At 34.8% G+C, this 20,720-nt stretch overlaps 3 protein-coding genes and 1 non-coding gene across 5 annotated transcripts; all 4 read left to right on the top strand.

The window, feature by feature from the left end:
- The first annotated feature begins 1,141 nt into the window (after positions 1-1,141).
- Positions 1,142-3,258, top strand: LOC145123862 (protein CHROMATIN REMODELING 5-like). Of its 2 annotated transcripts, none has more exons than XR_013715369.1 (6): positions 1,142-1,364; positions 1,895-1,982; positions 2,070-2,204; positions 2,344-2,553; positions 2,696-2,856; positions 2,986-3,258. XR_013715369.1 is itself a non-coding variant. In XM_079059066.1 (6 exons), exons 2-5 carry the CDS (start codon positions 1,965-1,967, stop codon positions 2,828-2,830), a joined length of 486 nt encoding a protein of 161 aa, XP_078915192.1. In that variant the 5' UTR covers positions 1,142-1,364; positions 1,895-1,964; the 3' UTR covers positions 2,831-2,856; positions 2,986-3,258. The 2 variants fall into 2 exon arrangements, 1 of the variants encoding a protein (XP_078915192.1); XM_079059066.1 differs by having other exon boundaries at positions 2,356-2,553.
- A 2,098-nt stretch (positions 3,259-5,356) lies between these two features.
- Positions 5,357-5,428, top strand: TRNAQ-CUG (transfer RNA glutamine (anticodon CUG)). The gene has a single exon. It is a non-coding gene; the product is annotated as a tRNA-Gln (tRNA).
- Positions 5,429-5,905: 477 nt separating this feature from the next.
- LOC145123904 (zinc knuckle (CCHC-type) family protein) lies at positions 5,906-9,328 on the top strand. Its single transcript, XM_079059092.1, has 4 exons — positions 5,906-6,265; positions 7,181-7,286; positions 8,090-8,180; positions 8,342-9,328. Exons 1-4 carry the CDS (start codon positions 5,957-5,959, stop codon positions 9,126-9,128), a joined length of 1,293 nt encoding a protein of 430 aa, XP_078915218.1. The 5' UTR covers positions 5,906-5,956; the 3' UTR covers positions 9,129-9,328.
- A 2,243-nt stretch (positions 9,329-11,571) lies between these two features.
- On the top strand, positions 11,572-15,885 carry LOC145123924 (cellular apoptosis susceptibility protein, putative / importin-alpha re-exporter). The gene is made up of 3 exons (XM_079059104.1): positions 11,572-11,690; positions 11,788-14,744; positions 15,644-15,885. Exon 2 carries the CDS (start codon positions 11,816-11,818, stop codon positions 14,732-14,734), a length of 2,919 nt encoding a protein of 972 aa, XP_078915230.1. The 5' UTR covers positions 11,572-11,690; positions 11,788-11,815; the 3' UTR covers positions 14,735-14,744; positions 15,644-15,885.
- Positions 15,886-20,720: the final 4,835 nt, after the last annotated feature.

Raw genomic sequence — 20,720 nt, 5'->3', positions numbered from 1 at the left:
TTATCATCAGTGAACTTTAAGATTTCATAACCATCAAGTTTGTTCTTCAAATTATCATCTGAAATTTGAATTATGAACGCAAACTTTTTATCCAAAAGTACATTCATAGCAGATGGATAAATGTCCATATTGCACTCAACGACAAGAAGTGAGAAACATTAATAAGAACTCAATCAGTCAATTGCTTTGAATCACAGAATCAGGTAAACGAATAAACGATTATGATCAGATTTACGAATTACAGAATTAGTTACAGTTTATTAATTAGAGTTTTGGACAATTATCATTATCACAAATTCACAATTTTATTAGATTTAGTTTTATTAGTTTTAATGTTTTATCATTAACAGTTTAACAATTTTCCTTGAAATTATGATTCTTGAATACTTGAAATCTTGAATGTTGAATTATGATTCATGAATGAATGTTGTCATTGTTGTAATGGAATTATTTGATTCTAATAGAATGTCACAACCAAAGAAGGAAATCTAAACATGGCTTAACAGGACAAAAAACATGAGAATCAATTCTCTTGATTCTAGAAGAATTAAACACAACTTAACTGTGCTGAAAAAAAAAAAGATTAACAGGACAGAACAGAACACGGAAGAAAAAAAATTTCTGAAAAATTTGTTGGAATCCTAAAGTAACTTAAAAACTTAAAATTGGAATGTTTTCCCAAAATACCCTTGGTTCTATATTGTCCAAGATTTTGAATTACTCATTAAAATACTAAGATTTTGCAATGTTTATTGCTATAAAGTTTATCAATGCTTTAAAAAAAAGATAGTTTATGTAATTTAGTTAATGCTTAAGGGCTTTTTTTTTTCCACCTCGTCCCGGACATTTGAATATTCACCCTGCAAAATAACAACAAATAATTCAATAAAATATTTAATACAAAAATGTTTTGGTCGTAACATAGCATAACATGATTAGTAAAATAAAAATTGGTATTAGGTTTCAATTTATATATACGAATGAGTTATTTACATCTCACACTTGATGTTCTTTTACAAGTGACATTTACAATTAATAAGTAGCAATATTATAACAAGTAATTCAAAGAACAATAAAATATTCATAAAAAATAAAAAAGTAGTCATAAGTTTTAGTTTAAGGTTGACAGAATGGGAAATTTGGGACCGATAAAGTCAAGAAATTTAAAGATCTACTTTTTTGGTTTTACCCAAGAAAATTACACACCTGTGTGGGAAAAATCGTCTTCAGGCGCAAGCAGTGAAGTAGATGTTGAGGTAGCGATCGGTGCCGTCGACCGGAGAAGAAGCGTAGAGATCGATGGAGGTTTGATGTTAGGCAGAGAGTAAAGACGAGGAGGAAAAGAACCTTAAAGACCGACGACGGTAGGTTCTAAAAGAGTTAAATCATGAGTTTTTGTCTCTAATTTTATAGGTTTTTACATTTGCTTATGATCTCTGTTGTGACATTTATTTAAGGTAAAGTCGTGTTTTTTTCCCTGATTTTCCTAGTTTTTGTGAGATTTCTTTGCAATTTTTATCAAAAAAAATCTTCTTATGATTTTCTGTCCCTAATTTTGTAGGTTTTTATATTTGCTTATGATCTCTATACTTAAAACTGAAGGTTCCGTTCCATATGTACTCAAAATTCCTTATTTAGCTTATCATATATGAAATCTGTCAAATATGAAAATGCATATTAACATTTTCCTTACTTTTTTTAAATAACATGCGACTCTAAGCATCACAAAAATAGTAAAATGTTGATGTTACCCTTTTATACTTAAGACAAATTCTCAATTTGTGACATGGTAAATTTGACTTTTGAAAGTCAAAATAGTAGATATTTCATACAGATACCTCCATTTTATTTGTTATATTTAAAGCTATACTTATTAATAATATTCACATTGCAGTTGGAGAAATTATACAAATGTCATATTAGTTGATGAAATGGGTCTTAGTAAAATAGTTTAGTCTGTTTCTATGCTTGGTTTCCTTCAGGTATTCATATATATTTTAATTTCTCACATCTTTCTGCCAATTTGCTCTATACAAAGTGATTAACTTTTTTTTATGAGGTCTGCACAGAACTCCCAACAAATTCATGGACCAATTCTTGTTGTTGTTCCTTTATCAAATTTGTCAAATTTGGCTAAAGAATTCAGAAAGTGGCTTCCTGATATGAACATGATTGTATATGTTGGGACTCGTGCTAGGCGAGAGGTATGTAAAGCTTAATTTTGTGTTTGTTCACAATTGGAATTGACGATTCCATTCCATTGTTGCCAAATGGATGGAATTCATTTCCGCTGGAATCTTTTGTTGTTAGTTTGATTGTCTGCTTATGTTAGTTTACTGTTAGGGGTAAATGCAGGAAATAACAATGTTGTCCGTGTTGAAATGTCCCCTCTACAAAAATAGTAATAATAATCCTATTCCAACTCTACCCCTACTGGATTCTCAAGTGGTTCTATATCTTGCCACTAAACTGATTGGTTTATTTGTCGGGTATTACAAATGGATCCTTGAACGCAACTTTCATGACCTCAACAAAGGTGTGCGTCGAAATCAGGTTAGCCTAAAGCCCTAAACTAAATTTTAAAAGTAATGAAAAATATTAAATATCGACTTGAATCTTATCTATGTTTTGTTATTTCTTTAGACATACATATAGTTAAATATTGACTTGAATCTTGTCTGATGCAAATGTTGAGGTTTCCCTCTTGAACATTGTGGTGGAGTTGAAGAAATGTTGTAATCATCCATTCCTGTTTGAAAGTGTTGACCGTGGTTATGGTTATGGTGGAGACTCTGCCCTTAGTGGCAGCAGTAAAATGAGATTTGGCTAAACCTTAAACAAAAATCAGGATTTAAGGTGCTTGGTGTTGGAACTTTAGTGTTGTTTCAGATTTTTAAGAATATGCTTTCTTTCATATATTTTTTGATTATCATATTATTTTTTGTTTCAGTTATTTAGTGTTCGAAAATAATGTTGTTTTTTCAGAACATCTGATGGATGTGAAGTTATTGTTGTAATAAGGCTCTGGTTTGGAGTGGTCATACAGGGGTGAACTCGAGATGTTGAATGGAGACGGCCTCTACTGTTTGTTTGTTTTTTTTTTTTTTTTTTTTTGAGATTTGTTTTCTCAATTTTTAGTGGGCTTTTATAGAAGTGTAATACATTTTGAAAATGGAAAAGATCTACTGTTTTTTTTTGGATAAAAAGAGTTTACATGTTTTTCATATTATGATAGAAAGAGTTTACATGTTTTCTCAATTATACTGATTCATGTTTACCGTAAGCAAAGTAATTCAATGAAGATGAAATAAGCAAATTGATCTAAGGGTGTACAACCTATAAAGGAAGCACAATCAAGGGTCGTGATTGTATAAAATGATGTCATAAATGTGGGGAACATCCGACACAATAAAATAAAATAAGATAAAGTAACATAAAGAGACATCGTATTATTGATTATACTGAAATGTCTAAAGAAATAATAAGTTTGTAGAATAAGAAAAAATATAATAAATATTTAATATTTCAATAAATATGAAATATAATTACAAAAATAGATCAATTATTCATTGATGTAAAAAAGTTGCTGAAAAATAATACTATGATATTTTTGCAGATTGTGAATTTGCATACCAACACCTTAACTTAAGTTCACCTACTCCAAAACTGTAAATTTGAAAAGTTTGTAAAATAAGAAAAAAATATAATAAATATTTAATACTTCAATAAATATGAAATATAATTACAAAAATAGAATTCCGGTGACAGAAATTGGGTATGATGAGGGATTTTGAAGCAGCAAAAGCATTGTGACTCAACTTTGAGACTTTTCTGTAATCATCACCTAGAAAACAAATTTAAAATAAGTTAAAGTTCCATCAAATTTGAGAATATTAACAAAGGGTATTTAAAAATACACATAACAGATTGAAAAAATAAAGGAAATTAGAAATCAGTGAATAAATGACGAACGATTTCTATCGTCATCAAAAAACCCACCCGGTACAATTTCCCTTTCCATCAAAGATCCTATTTTTCGTCTTCATTTTTATCGCCAAATTGGGTTCATCTTATTCCTAATTTTTAATCAATTGCCATACGTTATTGATTTTTAGGTTTTCCAGTTCTTCAAACGGGTCAAAGAATCCTCAACAAATCTGTGTTTCAGAAAAAATTGGTGATGGATTAGTTAATGATCAGGGGAAGAATGGGAACAAATTAACAGTTTGAAGTTGAAGAATAAAAGAAAAATGAAAACCTTTCACAATGGTGCAACTGGTACGAGTGCTTTCTGAGTTAATACCATATGATTTGAAATACACCCACACTCCACCATGAACAGGGGACCAAAACCCTAAAGTAAGGATGTCATGACGTAAAGCACAACTTTTCAATGCAATCTTCAGCAATTGTCTCAAAATTGTACAAAAATCGTAAAAAGAAATCAAGAATATGTTCATAAATGTTGAACTTACAAATGAAAAAACAAAGACAACGTCACAATTCTTTTTACAAAAACACACCTGTCGTCAATATGCATTGAGTGGCTTGATCAATCCATAATCTAAAGCTGTTACCTGTAAGATCAATATTGATTCTTCAATCGATAAATGATAGAGTTGCAAGGGGCCAAAAACTTCAATTTCTTATTTTCTTTTGTGGATTGAGTAATCAAAATTTTATCTTTGTAATCGTCTTCAAGCACCTACATATAACAAATGTTTATTAAGTTCTAGTGTTTGAGAGAGAAGACGATTAGAATCATCCGATAGCTCTGTTGGTTAAGATTAATCAGAATGAAAAGATGAATAACAATATAGAACCCTAATCTAGAGACGATGTAATCGCGTAATAGCTGAGCTTGAGGAAGCGATTCAGAAAGGATTTCAATCAAATATGTTGCAATCATCCTCATTGACTTATCAAAAATTGCTAATTAGGTGGCTGATTTATCGAATTCAACATGGAAAGTGTTTATTACACACGGACGTTTTGTAATCAAGCGAATTTGGAATGCGTTCAATCAACAATGATTTGTCTTTCTTTAAGATGACATCATCAGAATAATGCTAAACGATCTAAAGGTTGAAATTAATCAAGAAAATACAATGAATGTCCTGATTGTTGAAAGTGATGTCATCAAGTTTCTCTTTTAATAATATTTAGAGATATGATTATAAAATTACATATAACAATTTTAATATTTTCTTAAATGCAATGTTATTTCGTTATATGCATCAAAAATAATTTTTGGTCGACTTTCAATGATTTGAAATATTTATTAACAAAAATATTTTCGGCTTCACCTGGTTAAAACTTCAGTATACATATTATAATTTTAATAAGCTAACAATATGGTTCTATGGTCTAGTGGTTAGGACATTGGACTCTGAATCCAGTAACCCGAGTTCAAGTCTCGGTAGAACCTATTTATTTTTTCTTCTCCTATTTATGAGCACTATTAGTATTATATACATCTGTAGTCCCTGAAGTTTGGAATTTACTTTTAACAAGTAAACAAATTATTTTTGGACCGTGGCTTATGCCTTGTTCTTATTTCTTTTTCCCAAACTTTAGGACTTTTTTTTTATCAATTACAAATTTAAGGTACAGTTTTTTATTAATAGCACCAAAAACATGAATATAAAGCAAAATTCAGAACTTCATTTAGCAAATATAAAATAGACAAAATTTAGATCAATCTCAACCTAAAAATAGGCATGGCTTCGGTGGAAAAGGATGCTATAGGGAAAAACAAGTGCAATAAACTTATAGAAATTGACACCCGCTAATAACATGTAGGATTATAATGCAAATTACGAACCCCACCAAAACTATTAAGGGCTAAAAAAGCAAAATACGAAAAGTAAAGGACACTCTGCTCATTTAATTGATTAATTGTAATTGTAATAAACCCCTTCCCTCTCTTTTCTCCCTTCATCATTTGCTCCCTCCAATGGAATTCGAACGTAACCAGGGGAAACTCGAAGAAACAGTGATTCGAATCCTTAAAGGTGCCGATTTAGAAATCGCCACCGAGCTCGTTGTTCGAAGAGAGGCCGAAAGACTGCTTGGCGTCGACCTATCTGATATAGCTAGCAAGCGGCTAGTTAGACGAGTCGTTGAGTCCTTTTTGCTGTCTACTTCGCCGGTCGATGAAGTTCACGAAGGAACAGAGCACGTGGAAGAAGTACAAGTGGATAAACCACCTGTTGACAATCAAAAAGATGCTTCTGATGATGGTGGTGGACGTGTTATATGTAAGGTGAGTTCTCGAAAACCTAACTTTTGAATCAAGTTTTAATCAACGATGAAACTATTAGAATATATTAGGGAGACGTGAATTAAGCTTATTTTCATATATGATTTATATTGTAACTCAAACTGCTTAATCTAGTGAGCTTTAATTGATAAGTCCTATTTAGTCTAGGGTTTAAGTCATACTCACTCAGCTATCCAAAAAGGTACATTTGAATATTTCAAAAGCATCAATTTTCATCAAAGCGATCGACTTGTGATCTATACAGAGAAAAATGCTAACATCATCTAATTTTACCACATGTATGGCATGCATAATATTGTCGTTAATTTGCAACTATTCTTTGATTACGTTTAGGAGTACCTCAATAGACATCATATTTTAAAATTCAAATGTAGCTTTTTTTTTTGGGGGGGGGGGGGGGGGGGGGGGGGAAGGAGGAGTTATTCGAATTTGGTAGAAAAAAAACATCCTATATTAACGGTTGTGTTTCTTCTTACATGATAAGCTTTAAATGCTTAAGTCTTATTTTCAAACTTGCATTCCATGTAATCAGTACGTTTTTATAAATAAATAAATAAATAAATAAAAATGTAATCAGTACGTTATCAGTTGAAAGAATCTAAAAAGCTCTAGAGAAATAAGCTTTTTTTTTTTTATTCTATTAACGTTTTTCAGTTAAAGCTGTGCATTGTCATGAGTTGGTGGGGTGTAAGTTGAAAAGTTATTTTCAGTTGTAAAATGATTCATAGATACAAGTCTAGTGTTATTTCACCTGAGTTTACATGATGTGTTTGCTATTTCATGTAAAACTAAGAAGTTTGGTAGTATTGGCCCGTTGAATAATAATCTTTATGAAGAGATATTTGGTTGTTGAGCTTACTTATATTGTTTTCCTTTCCCTTTCCCCATGTTGTATAGCTACCAGGTATGATGAGAGTGTCAGTTAAAAGGTTTAAAAGGACAAAGTTGTTGTCAATAAGGGAGTACTATCAAAAAGAGGGAAAGGTGTTTCCTTCCGGTGGAGGTGAGGTGGCCACTTGTAGCTCTTCAATTTTCATATTGTTAATCATGGGCAACAAATGATGAATGCATTTGATATTAAAATCTTTCTTTCCTCTGTAGTTTCAATCCATGTCTGTTTTATTGTTATCTGTGACAAGTAAAAGATGTTTGCATGTTTTGGTCCTAGAATGAAGCTTGGTTGCATATTTCCTCTAAAAAACCATATTGTTGCATATATTGCGAAAAAAGTGATACATTATGGCATTAATAAGCATTTAACCATGTATTTTAGCAAATATTGATTTGTTACCATATTCTAGATGGTTAATCATAAAACATGGTTCTGACCATGTGATAACATTCAAAAGTTTGTACTCTAGATCTTGGGTGTGTTTGGCACAAATTCTTTTTAGAGCTTTTAGTTTTCATGTAATTTTACACATTTAAAAGCTAACAACTACTTTTTTTTGTGCACAAATAAAAGCAACAGGTTCCAGCTACCAGCTAGTTTTGCCAAACATGCCCCTTGTCTACATACAATTCAAATTAGAAAACCTATAATAAGGTCAAGGTGTTGAGAGTTGTGTTTGTCCTCCAAGATGAAAACTAGATTACTATAACTTTGGTTTGTATAGGAAAGAAGCTTCAACATAATTGGCACTTTTTTATTTTAAATAGAATTTATAACTTCCCATGTTACTCATGTTATGTTCCCTTGAAGGATTAACAGTTTATTTATTTATTTATTTATTTATTTATTAATATATCTTTAAAGCAGTTGATTATGGTTAGTCTTTAATCTGTTTATTTTTGTGTTATAATCAGGAATCACCTTGAACCCAAAAGAATGGTCGACATTTCGTCCAAGTTTTGATGATATAGAAGTAGCCATCACAAAAATGGAATCAAGGATGAGGTAAAAAAAACGCAACCTTACTTTTTCTGCATGAAATATAAAATATATGGTAGAATTTATTGTTGACTGAGGATTTAACGCTTACATGTTTAAAGTATTCATATAATATTAAGTACCACATCACTCTCATTACATTCTTAGAAAAATCTGATTTAATTCAGATCAGAAGGCAATGAAATGAAGCAAACTTCAAATCCATCAAGATCAAGTAGGTTGCAAAGTATTCCACTCATCCCCATTGCAACTACACGTTTGACAGGAAGAAATTACTACTGCTGGAAACGCCAAATGGAATTCTTTCTAAAGCAGTTAAAAGTGTATTATGTTGTTATTGAATCATGCCCAGAAATCCCTGTTTCACCAGCAGCATCTTTGGAAGAGATCTGTTTGGCCAAATCACATGCACAGATGTGGATGAATGATGATTACATCTGTCGCCACAGCATCTTGAACTCCCTGTCTGACCAACTCTTTGACCAATACTCAATTAAAACAACAACGAATGCGAGAGAATTATGGGGGGAGCTTAAGTCACTGTATGATGATGATTTTGGAACGAAAAGATGTCATGTCAACAATTACATTCAGTTTCAGATGATTGATGGGGTTTCTGTTGTCGAACAAGTTGAACAACTTCACAGGATTGCAGGCAGTGTTACAGCCTCCGGGATACACATAGATGAGACTTTTCACATAAGTGCCATCATTTCAAAGCTTCCTCCTTCTTGGAAGAATGTCAGGGCAAAACTGATGATGCATCAAGAGTATCTACCTCTTGATAAGTTGATATACTGGTTGAAGGATGAGGAAGATTCCAGAAGTAGTCAACAACAACAGAGGTGGTCAAAAGGGAAAGACATGCACATGAGGAGGGGGAGAGGCTTGTGCTTTGGATGTCATAAAGAGGGACACATACGTCGGGATTGTCCTTTTAACCCAAAACCATAAGTCAACATGGCTTGTATAATCTCATACATTTTTGTTTCATTTTTGTTTGGTTGTTGGTAACTCCATGCTCATATAAATTTGGTATAATCAGCTTTGGGTGCTTCTCTATGATCAAAGGGTAACTCCAACTCTTAAATGTGATTTATGTTAAGTTAAACATTGTTGACTGTTTCAAAGATATGTATGTTGGGGGTTTTACACATTGGTTATAGAAGAAAAAGTCATCCCTTTTACCCGTTCTTTAGCTTAGGTAGTATTTTATTGTTTTCTTTTCCTTCCTACGTGATTATGTATGGAAGGTTATATATAGCCTTTATGTATGAATATAATAAAGTGTATCAGCCTTTTGAGATTGAGTTGCGTACGCCTAGCGTACATCTGGTATGCCCAGCGTACGCGAAGGAGCCTTCACGATTACTCCAGCATGTATGCTCAACGTACACGACATGCTCCTTACTGATCTATCTTTCGATGACCATAACTTTTGTGTCCCAACTTCGTTTTTAATGATCTTTATATCCATGGAAAGGTAATGAAGAGCTTTACAACCCTATCTAATCTCATTTGCCTTAAAACATTCCGAAATTAATGCCAACATTCATGAAAGGCCCGCACCATCACTTTACTATCATAACCTTGGGCTCCAAAGCACACACCGAACACTCGGTACCCACAGCCTACATTATTCACAACCAAATGGGTCTAAACCTATCTTTCCCAAAGCTTGAAGCCTTATGATACTTGATCTTCGGGTTACGACCCCGAATTATGAAATGACTCGAAACAAGTGTTACAAACACATAGAAAACAACAAACACATGCTAATATCGTGTCCGTTTTATGTTGAATTTTGACCACAAACACGAACATGGACGACACGACATACCATCAAGTTTTTTTACACTAGAGACAAACATAAGACATATACAAATTCCAATTCCAATTTCGTCTGACATGTCGTTTTTTGTTGTGTATTTTTGTCTAGTCGTGCCAACATATGACACCCCTACTGTATCACTAGGGTGATCTTTGATATGTTCACATGTTTTCGAAGGAGCATTAACAAGAATTTGTGTGGACGTTAGTTCACTAGAAAATTATACATTTTGTGTCTCTAGAACTTTTATAACTATCACTTTGCCCTTATAGTGTTTCTTTGCAAGAAACGATTTCTACAAGAAGTCGTATCCCTTGACAACAACCACTTTATTGTCTACCGAATCATAGAAGTAGTATGCCTTTGTTTCTTTACGTATGTAACAAATCAACATATGTGATTCTGTCTCTTTGCATCTTACACATACATCACATCCCGCAAATCCTAATATAAGACAATGTGGGAGCTTTCCATATCTACATATGGTGTGACGTCTTTTGAATCTAATACTTGAGACCAAATTTAAAGTGTGTATATGTTATTTTCAAGTCATAACCCCACAACTTAAACGATTCGTTCCAACATTCTTAACATCATTATACCAAGTCTATAGTGGGTACTCCTCTAAGACATACCATTCAATAATGATGTTTCTAAACAAAGACATGTGCGAATGTGTTTCAAGTATCCTTTAGGATGGCCATGAGTTTTTTTGGCTCAAGCTTTTTGTATCAATCAAATTGTGTAATTGTCATTCCTATAACTGATTTTAAACTTATTTCAAGTATCCTTTAGGATGAGTCTTTTTCCCTTGAAATCTATCCTTAAACGTGGGATGATTGAGAGGAGGAAGGAAAGGAAACGGAAGAAAAAGAAAAAGAAGGAATTTTGTTGCCTTCCCCTAAATATCGAACTCTAGGTGTTATAGTCTACTCGCTCGACCATTATTTAAAAAAAAATCTTGTTTTAAACTTGAGAACATGATGCAATAGTCTACTTGTTCGATAATTATCTTGTTCGTAAACAAAATCTCGTCAATATATACAATTTTATTTTTAATTGTTTTAGTAGTTAGCTCTAGTTTAACTCGATTGATGGTTTATAAGTGAATAAATCAAAAATACATATATCTTGATTTTGGTTGTGTAACTTAAAGGTGCACAAAAAACCGGTTCACGATCCGAAACCGGTTTTAAAACCGAAACTAAACCGATTTGGGTGAAACCGGTTCGGGTAATTTTCAGTTTTAAACCGGTTTCAACCAAAATCAGTTTGTATAGATTCGGGTAATTTTCAGTTTTAACCGGTTTCAACCTAAATCAGTTTTGATTTCGTTGGCTAAACGGGTAATTTTCAGTTTTAACCGGTTTCACTCCGATCCGGTTTTGACTTCGTTGACTCAAACTGAATCGGTTTCAAAAAAAAAAAAAAAAAAAAAAAAAGAAAAAAATTGTAGTCCTGTAGTGTAACTTGCGTTTTAAGTTTTAACAAATACTTGATATATTGTTCAATCGATAGTAATGGGCTTGACGAAGCCCATATTCCTTCATCCCTCGGTCCCTCCTTCCTTTACTTTCCTCATTTCAAATTCTTGGACACACGCTCCAGTCCCACCTCATTCCTCATTCTTCTCCTTCACATTCACAGTCTGCAGCGCTTCAAATCGATCATTTCTTCCTACGCAGGTGCATTTTTTCTTCACTGCTTTCCAGTTTTCGATCCCTATTACCTATCACTGTTGAAATCTTAGTAGATTTTCATTCATATACTTCTGATTTTCAGGCTCTTAAATCTTGTAAAAACCCTAAAGATGGAGTGGAATCCACAAACCCTACAGTTTCTGTCCCAATCTTTCCTCGGTACACTCTCCCCTCAACCAGAACCCCGCCGCCACGCTGAGAAAAACTTGTCCGACGCCGCCGATAATCCTAACTACGGCCTTGCCGTTCTCCGTCTCGTTGCTGAACCTTCTGTTGACGAGCAGATCCGCCAATGCGCCGCTGTTAACTTCAAGAACCATCTTAAAACCCGGTGGATGCCCTCATCTGCTACTCCTATTCCCGATAGTGAAAAAGAGCAGATTAAGACTCTAATAGTGCCTCTCATGCTCTCAGCTACCCCGAGAATCCAGGCCCAGCTTAGCGAAGCCCTAGCTGTGATTGGGAACCATGATTTCCCTAGGTTGTGGCCGGCTTTGCTTCCCGAGCTTAAGGCAAGTCTTGAAACGGCTATCAACGCGAATGATTTTGCTTCAGTTAATGGTATTCTTGCTACTGTAAATTCTTTGTTTAAAAAATTTCGGTATCAGTTTAAGAGTGATCCCCTACTGCTTGATTTGAAATACTGCTTGGATAACTTTGCTGCACCATTGTCGAGTACTGTTGTGAGTATTTCGGGTAAGATAAACGAGGCTGCTGGGTCTGCTGCAACACTCCGTCAGTTGATTGAAGCACAGAGGATCTGCTTTAGGATTTTTTATTCGCTCAACTTTTTGGATTTGCCAGAGTATTTTGAGGATAATGCAGATAAATGGATGAAAGAGTTTAAGAATTATCTGACTGTGAGGTATCCAGCTATAGAGGATATTGGTGCAGATGGTGTTTCACTTGTTGATGAGCTACGAGCAGCTGTGTGTGAAAATATAAGCCATTACATGGAGAAAGAGGAGGAACTGTTCCAAAAGTACTTAAAAGAGTTTGTAGAAGCTGTTTGGAGTCTCCTTGTAGTTGCATCAGCATCACCCAGCCGTGAACGGTTGACTGTGACTGCCATCAAGTTTTTGACCATTGTCAGCACAAGTGTACATCATGAATTGTTTGCTGGTGATGAGATATTGCAGCAGATTACTCAGAGTATTGTTATTCCAAATGTGATGTTAAGGGATGAAGATGAAGAGCTGTTTGAGATGAATTATGTTGAGTTTATTAGGAGAGACATGGAAGGGAGTGACCTTGATACAAGAAGGAGAATTGCGTGTGAGCTTCTCAAGGGTATTGCTGGAAATTACAAACAGAAGATCACAGAGAGGGTCTCAACACAGATACACAATTGTTTGGCAATGTTTGCTGAAAACCCAGCTGCTAACTGGAAGTATAAAGATTGTGCCATTTACTTGGTTGTCTCTCTTGCCACAAAAAAGGCAGGTGGTGCTTCAATCTCAACCGATCTTGTTGATGTTGAAAGTTTCTTCAGATCAGTTATTGTCCCAGAGCTACAGGGACAAGATGTGAATGCTTTCCCAATGTTGAAGGCAGGTGCATTGAAGTTTTTCACAATGTTCCGTGTCTTGATCCCTAAACCCATTGCCATGGCTCTTGTTGGTGATGTGGTCAGGTTTCTTGGTTCAGATGTAAACGTGGTCCACTCGTATGCTGCCACCTGTATCGAGAAGCTTTTGCTTGTGAAAGACAACAATGGGGTGCATTCACAGGCAAGATACACGTCAATGGACATCGGTCCCATTCTTCCAGTTTTGATGACAAATCTTTTTGGTGCGTTAGAGAAGCCGGAATCAGAGGAGAATCAGTATATTATGAGGTGTATCATGCGTGTTTTTCAGGTTGCTGATATATCCCCTGAGGTGGCTTCACCCTCCATTACCGGGTTAACCTCAATTCTAAACAGGGTCTGTGAGAACCCGAAAAACCCGGTGTTCAACCATTGTCTGTTTGAGGCGGTTGCTACACTTGTGCGAAGAGCATGTGAAAAGACACCTTCTCTTGTTCCAGCCTTTGAAAGCTGCCTTTTACCGAGCCTCCAGATGATCTTGGCTAAAGATGTGACAGAGTTCTTCCCTTACGCCTTCCAGCTGTTGGCTCAGCTTGTGGATTTAAGCAGACCTCCTGTCCCTGCACACTACATGCAGATATTTGACATCTTGTTAACACCCGATCTGTGGAAAAAGTCTGCAAATGTCCCGGCTCTCGTTCGTTTGCTTCAGTCGTTTCTCCAGCAGGCACCCAATGAGCTTAACAGGGAAGGGAGATTAAGAAATGTTCTTGGGATATTCAACAGGCTCGTGTCCTCACCCAGCACCGAAGAGCAAGGATTTCATATTCTTAACCCGGTGATTGAGAATCTTGGGTATGATGTGATGGCAGAATACATGAACCACATCTGGGCTTCCTTGTTTACCCGCCTCCAGAATAGCAAAACCCCAAGACTTGTTAGGTGTCTGATTATCTTTATGTCTCTGTTCCTGGTGAAGCATGGGATACAAACTCTTGTGGACTCCATAAATTCTGTTCAGCCGAATCTGTTTCATGTGATCTTGGGCCAGTTTTGGATACCTAATCTGAAGACCATAACCGGGTACACGGAGGTGAAGCTGAGTGCAGTAGCATCAAGCAAACTACTGTGTGAATCAGCATCCCTGTTGGCGTTGGATCCTGCAGTGGAGGAGCTCTGGGGGAAGTTGCTGGATGGTATCGTGACTCTTCTGTCCCTGCCAGAGGAGGACAGAGTTGAGGATGAACCGGAAGTTCCTGATTTTGGGGAGGCAACTACTGGTTATCAAGCCACTTTTGTTCGTCTTCACAATGCTGGTAAAAAAGAAGAGGATCCTCTCAAGGAGATCACTGATCCAAAATACTTTTCGCTTGCTTTACTCTCAAATCTCTCTTCTCAATTCCGTGGGAGATTCCCGCCACTTATTACCAAATATCTTTCTCCTGCTAATCAAGCTGCACTTGCTCAGCTATGTAATTCCTACAATCTTGCTATACTATAAAAAAACACAGGTAACATTCTGATCCTCTTTGATAATGATGTTTATTCTTTTCAAGCTTTTGTGAGTGATGCCTTTATGAACTTATATGTCATTTTATCTATATAGCAGTTGCAGTTGAAAAAGTTGATGATGATATTTGTAGGTTTCCTCTTATCTGTTTTGTGACTAACCTCCCCAAGTTACAAGTTAGCTTTTACTGTACTATCATATCATCAAGAGTCAATACAGTATGTCTTACTTGTTATCATGCCAAATCTCTCTTATCTATTTTAAAATTTTAATTTGACCAATTTGGAAAATAAATGGATTTGCTAGAGCCTAATTTAGCTGCATGAACATGAACATGGTAAGTTAGTTGTTTTTTGAAAATAATCTTGGGATTGATATTGGCTGTTGTGAAGTGATGAAAATGTTTAAGGGACCATTTTATGAATCACAATAACAAGGTTATTATTGAAATAGAGGCTTGACTGCTTGAGGTTTGTGTTGTGAATGTGATTAATCACAATAACAAGGTTATTATTTAAATAGACCAGATTAAAGTTGAGATCCAACTTACTTATTAATCAAAATAATATAACGGAAGGTGAAGGGGAAGGGGAAGGGGAGGTTTGATTTGTGATTTATCACATCCAATCACAAAGGGCAAAGGCAATGTAGTTAAAAGTCTGAAGAATTGATTGGATTGATAGAGAATAGAATTAGCATTTTTTTGTAAGTGGTGTGACCTTTTGAGTTTTAGTTTGTTTGGTAAAACATTAGGATTTGGTCTCTCCCTCTCTCTCTGATGGTCATGGATGGATATACTAAACACATGACATGACATATGTATTTGCTTGGGTTGTGAGTTGTGACATACATGAATTTTGATGGTTGTTTCTATAACACTCGTAATACTTTGCATGGCAGGATGGCTGGATTGGATATGTGGATGGAGATGGAGAGTGGGATTTCATACAGTTTTGTTAAATAGCAGCAGCAGCAGGTGGCATATATATAATATATAATATATAATATATATGACCAGGAGTAAAAGGGTGTTTTCTTTCTTTTCTTTTCTTTTATGTCATGTGTTGTGTTGTGTTGTGTTGTGTGTAACCAAAGTCATTGATTCAGGTATTATATGAATGAATACGTTTCTTGTTCCTCAACATCCTATCATATTTTTCATTTTCTCTCAATTTTTTATATACAAACCCTATCACTACTCCAAACCCATCATACCTGTTTTCTGCTAATTAAGTATGCATTAAATTAAATATAGGGAAATCGAATAAACTAATCATTATAATTGACTTTTTTTTTTCTCCAGTTTTTGAAATATGGAATGTTTCATTCTGGTTTAAATCTTCAAATTTCGGAGTTCCAGAATTGTTCATAGGATTTCCAGAATTGTTATTTGTTTTGGAAAATTTTGAGTTTTTTTTTTTGAAATCCGAAATTTCAGTCTAAATTCCGAATTATTGGTTTGGAATCTATTTTATTGTCAAACAAAATGTTTTTTATTTTTATTTTAAGTGTGGAATGTCTATTTCGGACAAAACAGTTATTTCTGCCATTTTTTTTAAAATTTTTTATTTTGTAATTATCTTCAAATACATAATGATTATATTACTCCTAAATATCGTAGGAGATTCTATTAAAGAATTAACCAACTTTTAAACTTGCAAAACTACCATTTTGTCAAAGCCAACCTATCATTCTTAATGATCACGTTTCTTTTAGTTTTATGAATACTGCACAAGAACAAGTCGGAGACTTTAGTTTATAAAACGATTAATAAAAAATAAATTAAACTAGTATTCTGTCATCCCGCACTTTGCAAAGTGAACCTGAACTTTCGATCGAAAAAATTATGTATGAAGGAGGCCGACAAAAATAAGGTTTGAAAATTTGCAATTCTTCCTTATAGCCTGTGTACATGAATTCAAAAGTGGGATAATCCAAAAAAAATCTAATTTAGATTAGAGGCTTAATCCAAAATAATAAAATATAAAATACATGTGTGATGTGTTTGAGAGACATAGAGTTACTAATGATCAATTTCATATATGTGAATGCGTGTAACATTTATACATGCATTTATACAAGGAAAGAAATAATTAAAAATGTTGGTTATACCAATTTGGCGCCAAAAAGAGGGAAGTAGGGATGTCAACGGGGGCAAACGGGACGGAGAGTGCATCATCGCCCCCACCCCCACCCCCAAAATGTGAATGCCCCGTATTCGCCCCCGATTTTTTTTAATAAATACCCTCAAACGGGACGGGTCCCCTCACAAGAATGGGGCCCCACGTGACTTTTTGACATCCCTAGAGGGTAGTTAATACTTAATAGACACAACTGATGCCTATATCATCATGATGTTATCAGTAAGTTTTGGTGGGAAAATACAAGTTAGGACTCTTTCCTAATATAAAAATCCGTTTAGTTAACAGACCACCGCCAGAAGCTCTACTATTTGGACCCCGCAAGGGGAGCTGCCCCTTGGAAACCCGTACCTAGGGGCATTGCCCCCGGATCCCTGTATGTCCGAATTCACATTTAACACTCCAAGTGTGCACCCCCGCGCCTCCAGTCTCTCAGATAGTAAACTGAACTCGGCTTGTCTCGAGCATAATAACCATAACACTAAAATTACCAACAATTCGTACAATATACAAATGATAGTTAATTAAAAAATTACAATAATAAATAATAATATTAATAAAAATGAAAATTATAAAAACAAATTTTGTAAGTGAGCAAACGCATAACTTTGAAATATAGTATATGACTAAAATCACAACTTATAAGATACCAATAAGTTAATTTTAAAATTATAGAGATAAAACTGTTAGTTCTAAACTAGTTTAAAGGTAAAGATTAACATATGAAGTTTAGGCACCGGGTGGGGGATGAAAAAACAAATGAACAATATACCTATGAGGAGACGCTATATATATATATATATATATATATATATATATATATATATATATATATATATATATATATATATATATATATATATATATTGATGCGACCTGGGTTCCTATCACCTAGAGGGTGAAGGCAGTGATCGTCATATATATATATATATATATATATATATATATATATATATATATATATATATATATATATTGATGTGACCTGGGTTCCGACCACCTAGAGGGTGAAGGCAGTGATCGTCTAAGAGAAACCTGAGAGGTCACAAAAAGAGAAAACCGTCAGCCGTTCTCCGGGAGAAGGTCCCGGGAAAACGCTCCGACGGTCAAGTTAGTAGTGTATTGGAGAGTAAGGGCCGAGTATCGGGAGAGATGGCTTACTTCTCAAGGTAGAATGATGGTCCTTTTATACCGAGGATCCTCTTCGGTCCGTACGAGGAACAAGGACTGCGATCCCGACAAGATCCATTGTCCTTATTGGTGAGTCGTGTTCCTCGTTGTGCCAGGCCCAACGATTGGTCCAGGCGATAGTGCTCTGGATGTGCTCCTTGTCGCCTGGAGCCGTTATCCTTGGACTGTAGTGGAGGGTGGCCTTTGGCGGGAAAGGACCTTCCACGCGGTCGTCCTGCTAGGGCGCCCGGCAACTAGGGGTTCCGCTGGGGAGCTGTCACACCCCCAAACCAAGGATGGCGGAAACGTCCGGGGGTGGAGGACTTCATGTATAGTATCACAACAACGAGTATAATAGTGCCCAAAGTAAATACAACCATCATAAATATAATTGAAAAAGTTATACAATAGTATGTGTTTACATGTTTCCAATCAATTACACTTATGATGACAAAAATGAAACGTTTGACGATTTAACGTCCCATCCTCAAAAGCGGTTGATTTCCTGTTTCACTGAATTCCTGAGAATACAAGTAGTTTGAAAAAGCGTCAACAATTAAGTTGGTGAGTTCATAAGAGTTTTGTTTGAAAAAGAAACCGTTTTCCTTGTAAAAGCGATAAAGTATGTTTCCAGAAAATCCAATATTTTCTTTATTAAGTGTGAAATGAATGCTTCTATGTTATGCGATAATGAACCCTAGAAGGACCCATAGATTCCTTCTATAGTCGCCCAACGTATATAAGTTATATAAAATTTCAGTAAATAAACCGTTGAATATAATGGGTCTGCCCTAGGTTCACCACCAAACAAGGAACAGGAGATAAGGCGGGCCCACCAATTCTAAGTCGATTGTGACTAGATTCTTATATAACCCTAGCATATACATTTAGCGATTATAGCTGAAGTCTAACAATTCTAGATGAAATGAAGTTTAACAGAAATAGGTTTCCAAAGAAAATCCAATATTTTCCTTATAAAAGTTATGTAGTCCTAAGTCCCAGGACCGAAAATAAACAAGTATTTTTCCATACTTAAAGATATAAAAGTGATTTTAAATCGACATAAAACCCTTTTTAATTTTGGGAAATATCCCGTAAACTTTATGTGTTATGTGTTGTCTTAAATCCTAAGACCGAAAGTGTACAAGTATTTTTCCATACTTAAAGTAATTCCTGTGAGTTAAATCGACATAACTCGCTAATTTAAAAGTAAAACCCGTAAATCTTATGATTTGTTAATACCACATGTGAGTTATTATAACCATGCTAAGACTCAGACGGCCTCGTAACACGACATTCTTCAAGCGTCGGAATGTTATGACACTTGTCACCACAGACTTGCCGGTCTAGCTGTTGCAAGCAGTTCAGGTGCGGGCTTTTCAGACCCAATATAGATCTATACACAATTATCACGCTCTCCCTACAAGAGACTCTGGTTACAATTTACAGGACTTTTGACTTTGTTACTACGAAGGTAACACGAAGCGAATGTCTCACAAATTTATTCATTAACAGATTTACGTGAACTGAACTGAAAACCTTTGGTAAATGAGTTTGAAATGTAAATGATACATAAACTATACCTATTATAGTTTATCCTAAAACGTTTGTAATGTAAAAGAACTCTTTTATGAAAATACATTAGTGCTATGAATCCATAAACTATGCTTATTATAGCTTATTATAGGTGTTCGAAGTGAATGAAGAATCTTATCATGAATGACTAAATTTCAGTTTATGATGATAAACTAACAAGAAAATACATTCAATATTTAGAACTTATTGTTATACACTTTGCTCAACATAATACAAAGTGTTATGGAAGTTATAAGCTGTTAACTAGTTTTTAACCTTTCTGCACTGTTTTAGAAAAAAATCATAGAAAAATCATACGAAGTCGAAAACTGAATCCGTAAATTCTGAGAGTTCATAAAATGTGTCTAGTTTATTCGTAAATTTTATTATGATTTTTGGAAGTCTTTAACTTGTGTTAAAATGTTCATATTCACAGACTGGTCCGAATTCGTTTATGAAATGATAGGCAGTTTTGTAAAAATCACCATAAATCGTATGGAGATTTGCAAGTAGTCATTTTAAAGGTATGAACCTGAACTATTTGCATATTACACAGTTTTGAAAGATATTAAGTTTAAGCTAGTCAAAACAGTCCGTGAATAAGACTTAACTTTTCTGATGAAAGCTGTTGTTTGAGTTTGGTTAAGTTTTTGGTGTTTTAACTTGTATTCCCCCCCTAAAACTTGAAGAAAACGTAAAAATGTAGGGGTATGAACTCACCTTGAGTGATTTCTTGAAGAGTAGAAGGTTGTAGATGATGAGTTTTCAAGTCTAGATCACTTGATGAACACACGAAGTTTTGGATGATCCTAAGAACGATTTTTGGTGTGAAGATATGAGTCGTTAATCCAAGAGTGTTATGAAAACATGTAATAACACTTGAGTTAGAAGGAAATACTTACCAATAAGTGAATGAATGACTCAAGAATACATCAAAAGTGTGGCTGAAAGTTGAGAGAAAAGAGGCCCTCTTGATGGTTTAAGAAGTGTATAATTTTGATGGTGAAGTAAAAGATCAAGGAAATCCCAGGCATTTCCTTATATGGAGGGTTGCTGGAGCAAGTGGCTAGGGTGAAGGGATGTTTGCCTTG

This window comes from Lactuca virosa, chromosome 7 (genome assembly GCF_052849685.1).
Source record: "Lactuca virosa cultivar CGN04683 chromosome 7, Lactuca_virosa_CGN04683_v6, whole genome shotgun sequence".
Taxonomy (NCBI): Eukaryota; Viridiplantae; Streptophyta; class Magnoliopsida; order Asterales; family Asteraceae; genus Lactuca; species Lactuca virosa.
The sequence above is the reverse complement of the archived record's forward strand: the minus strand, read 5'-3'. Positions and strand labels throughout refer to the sequence as shown.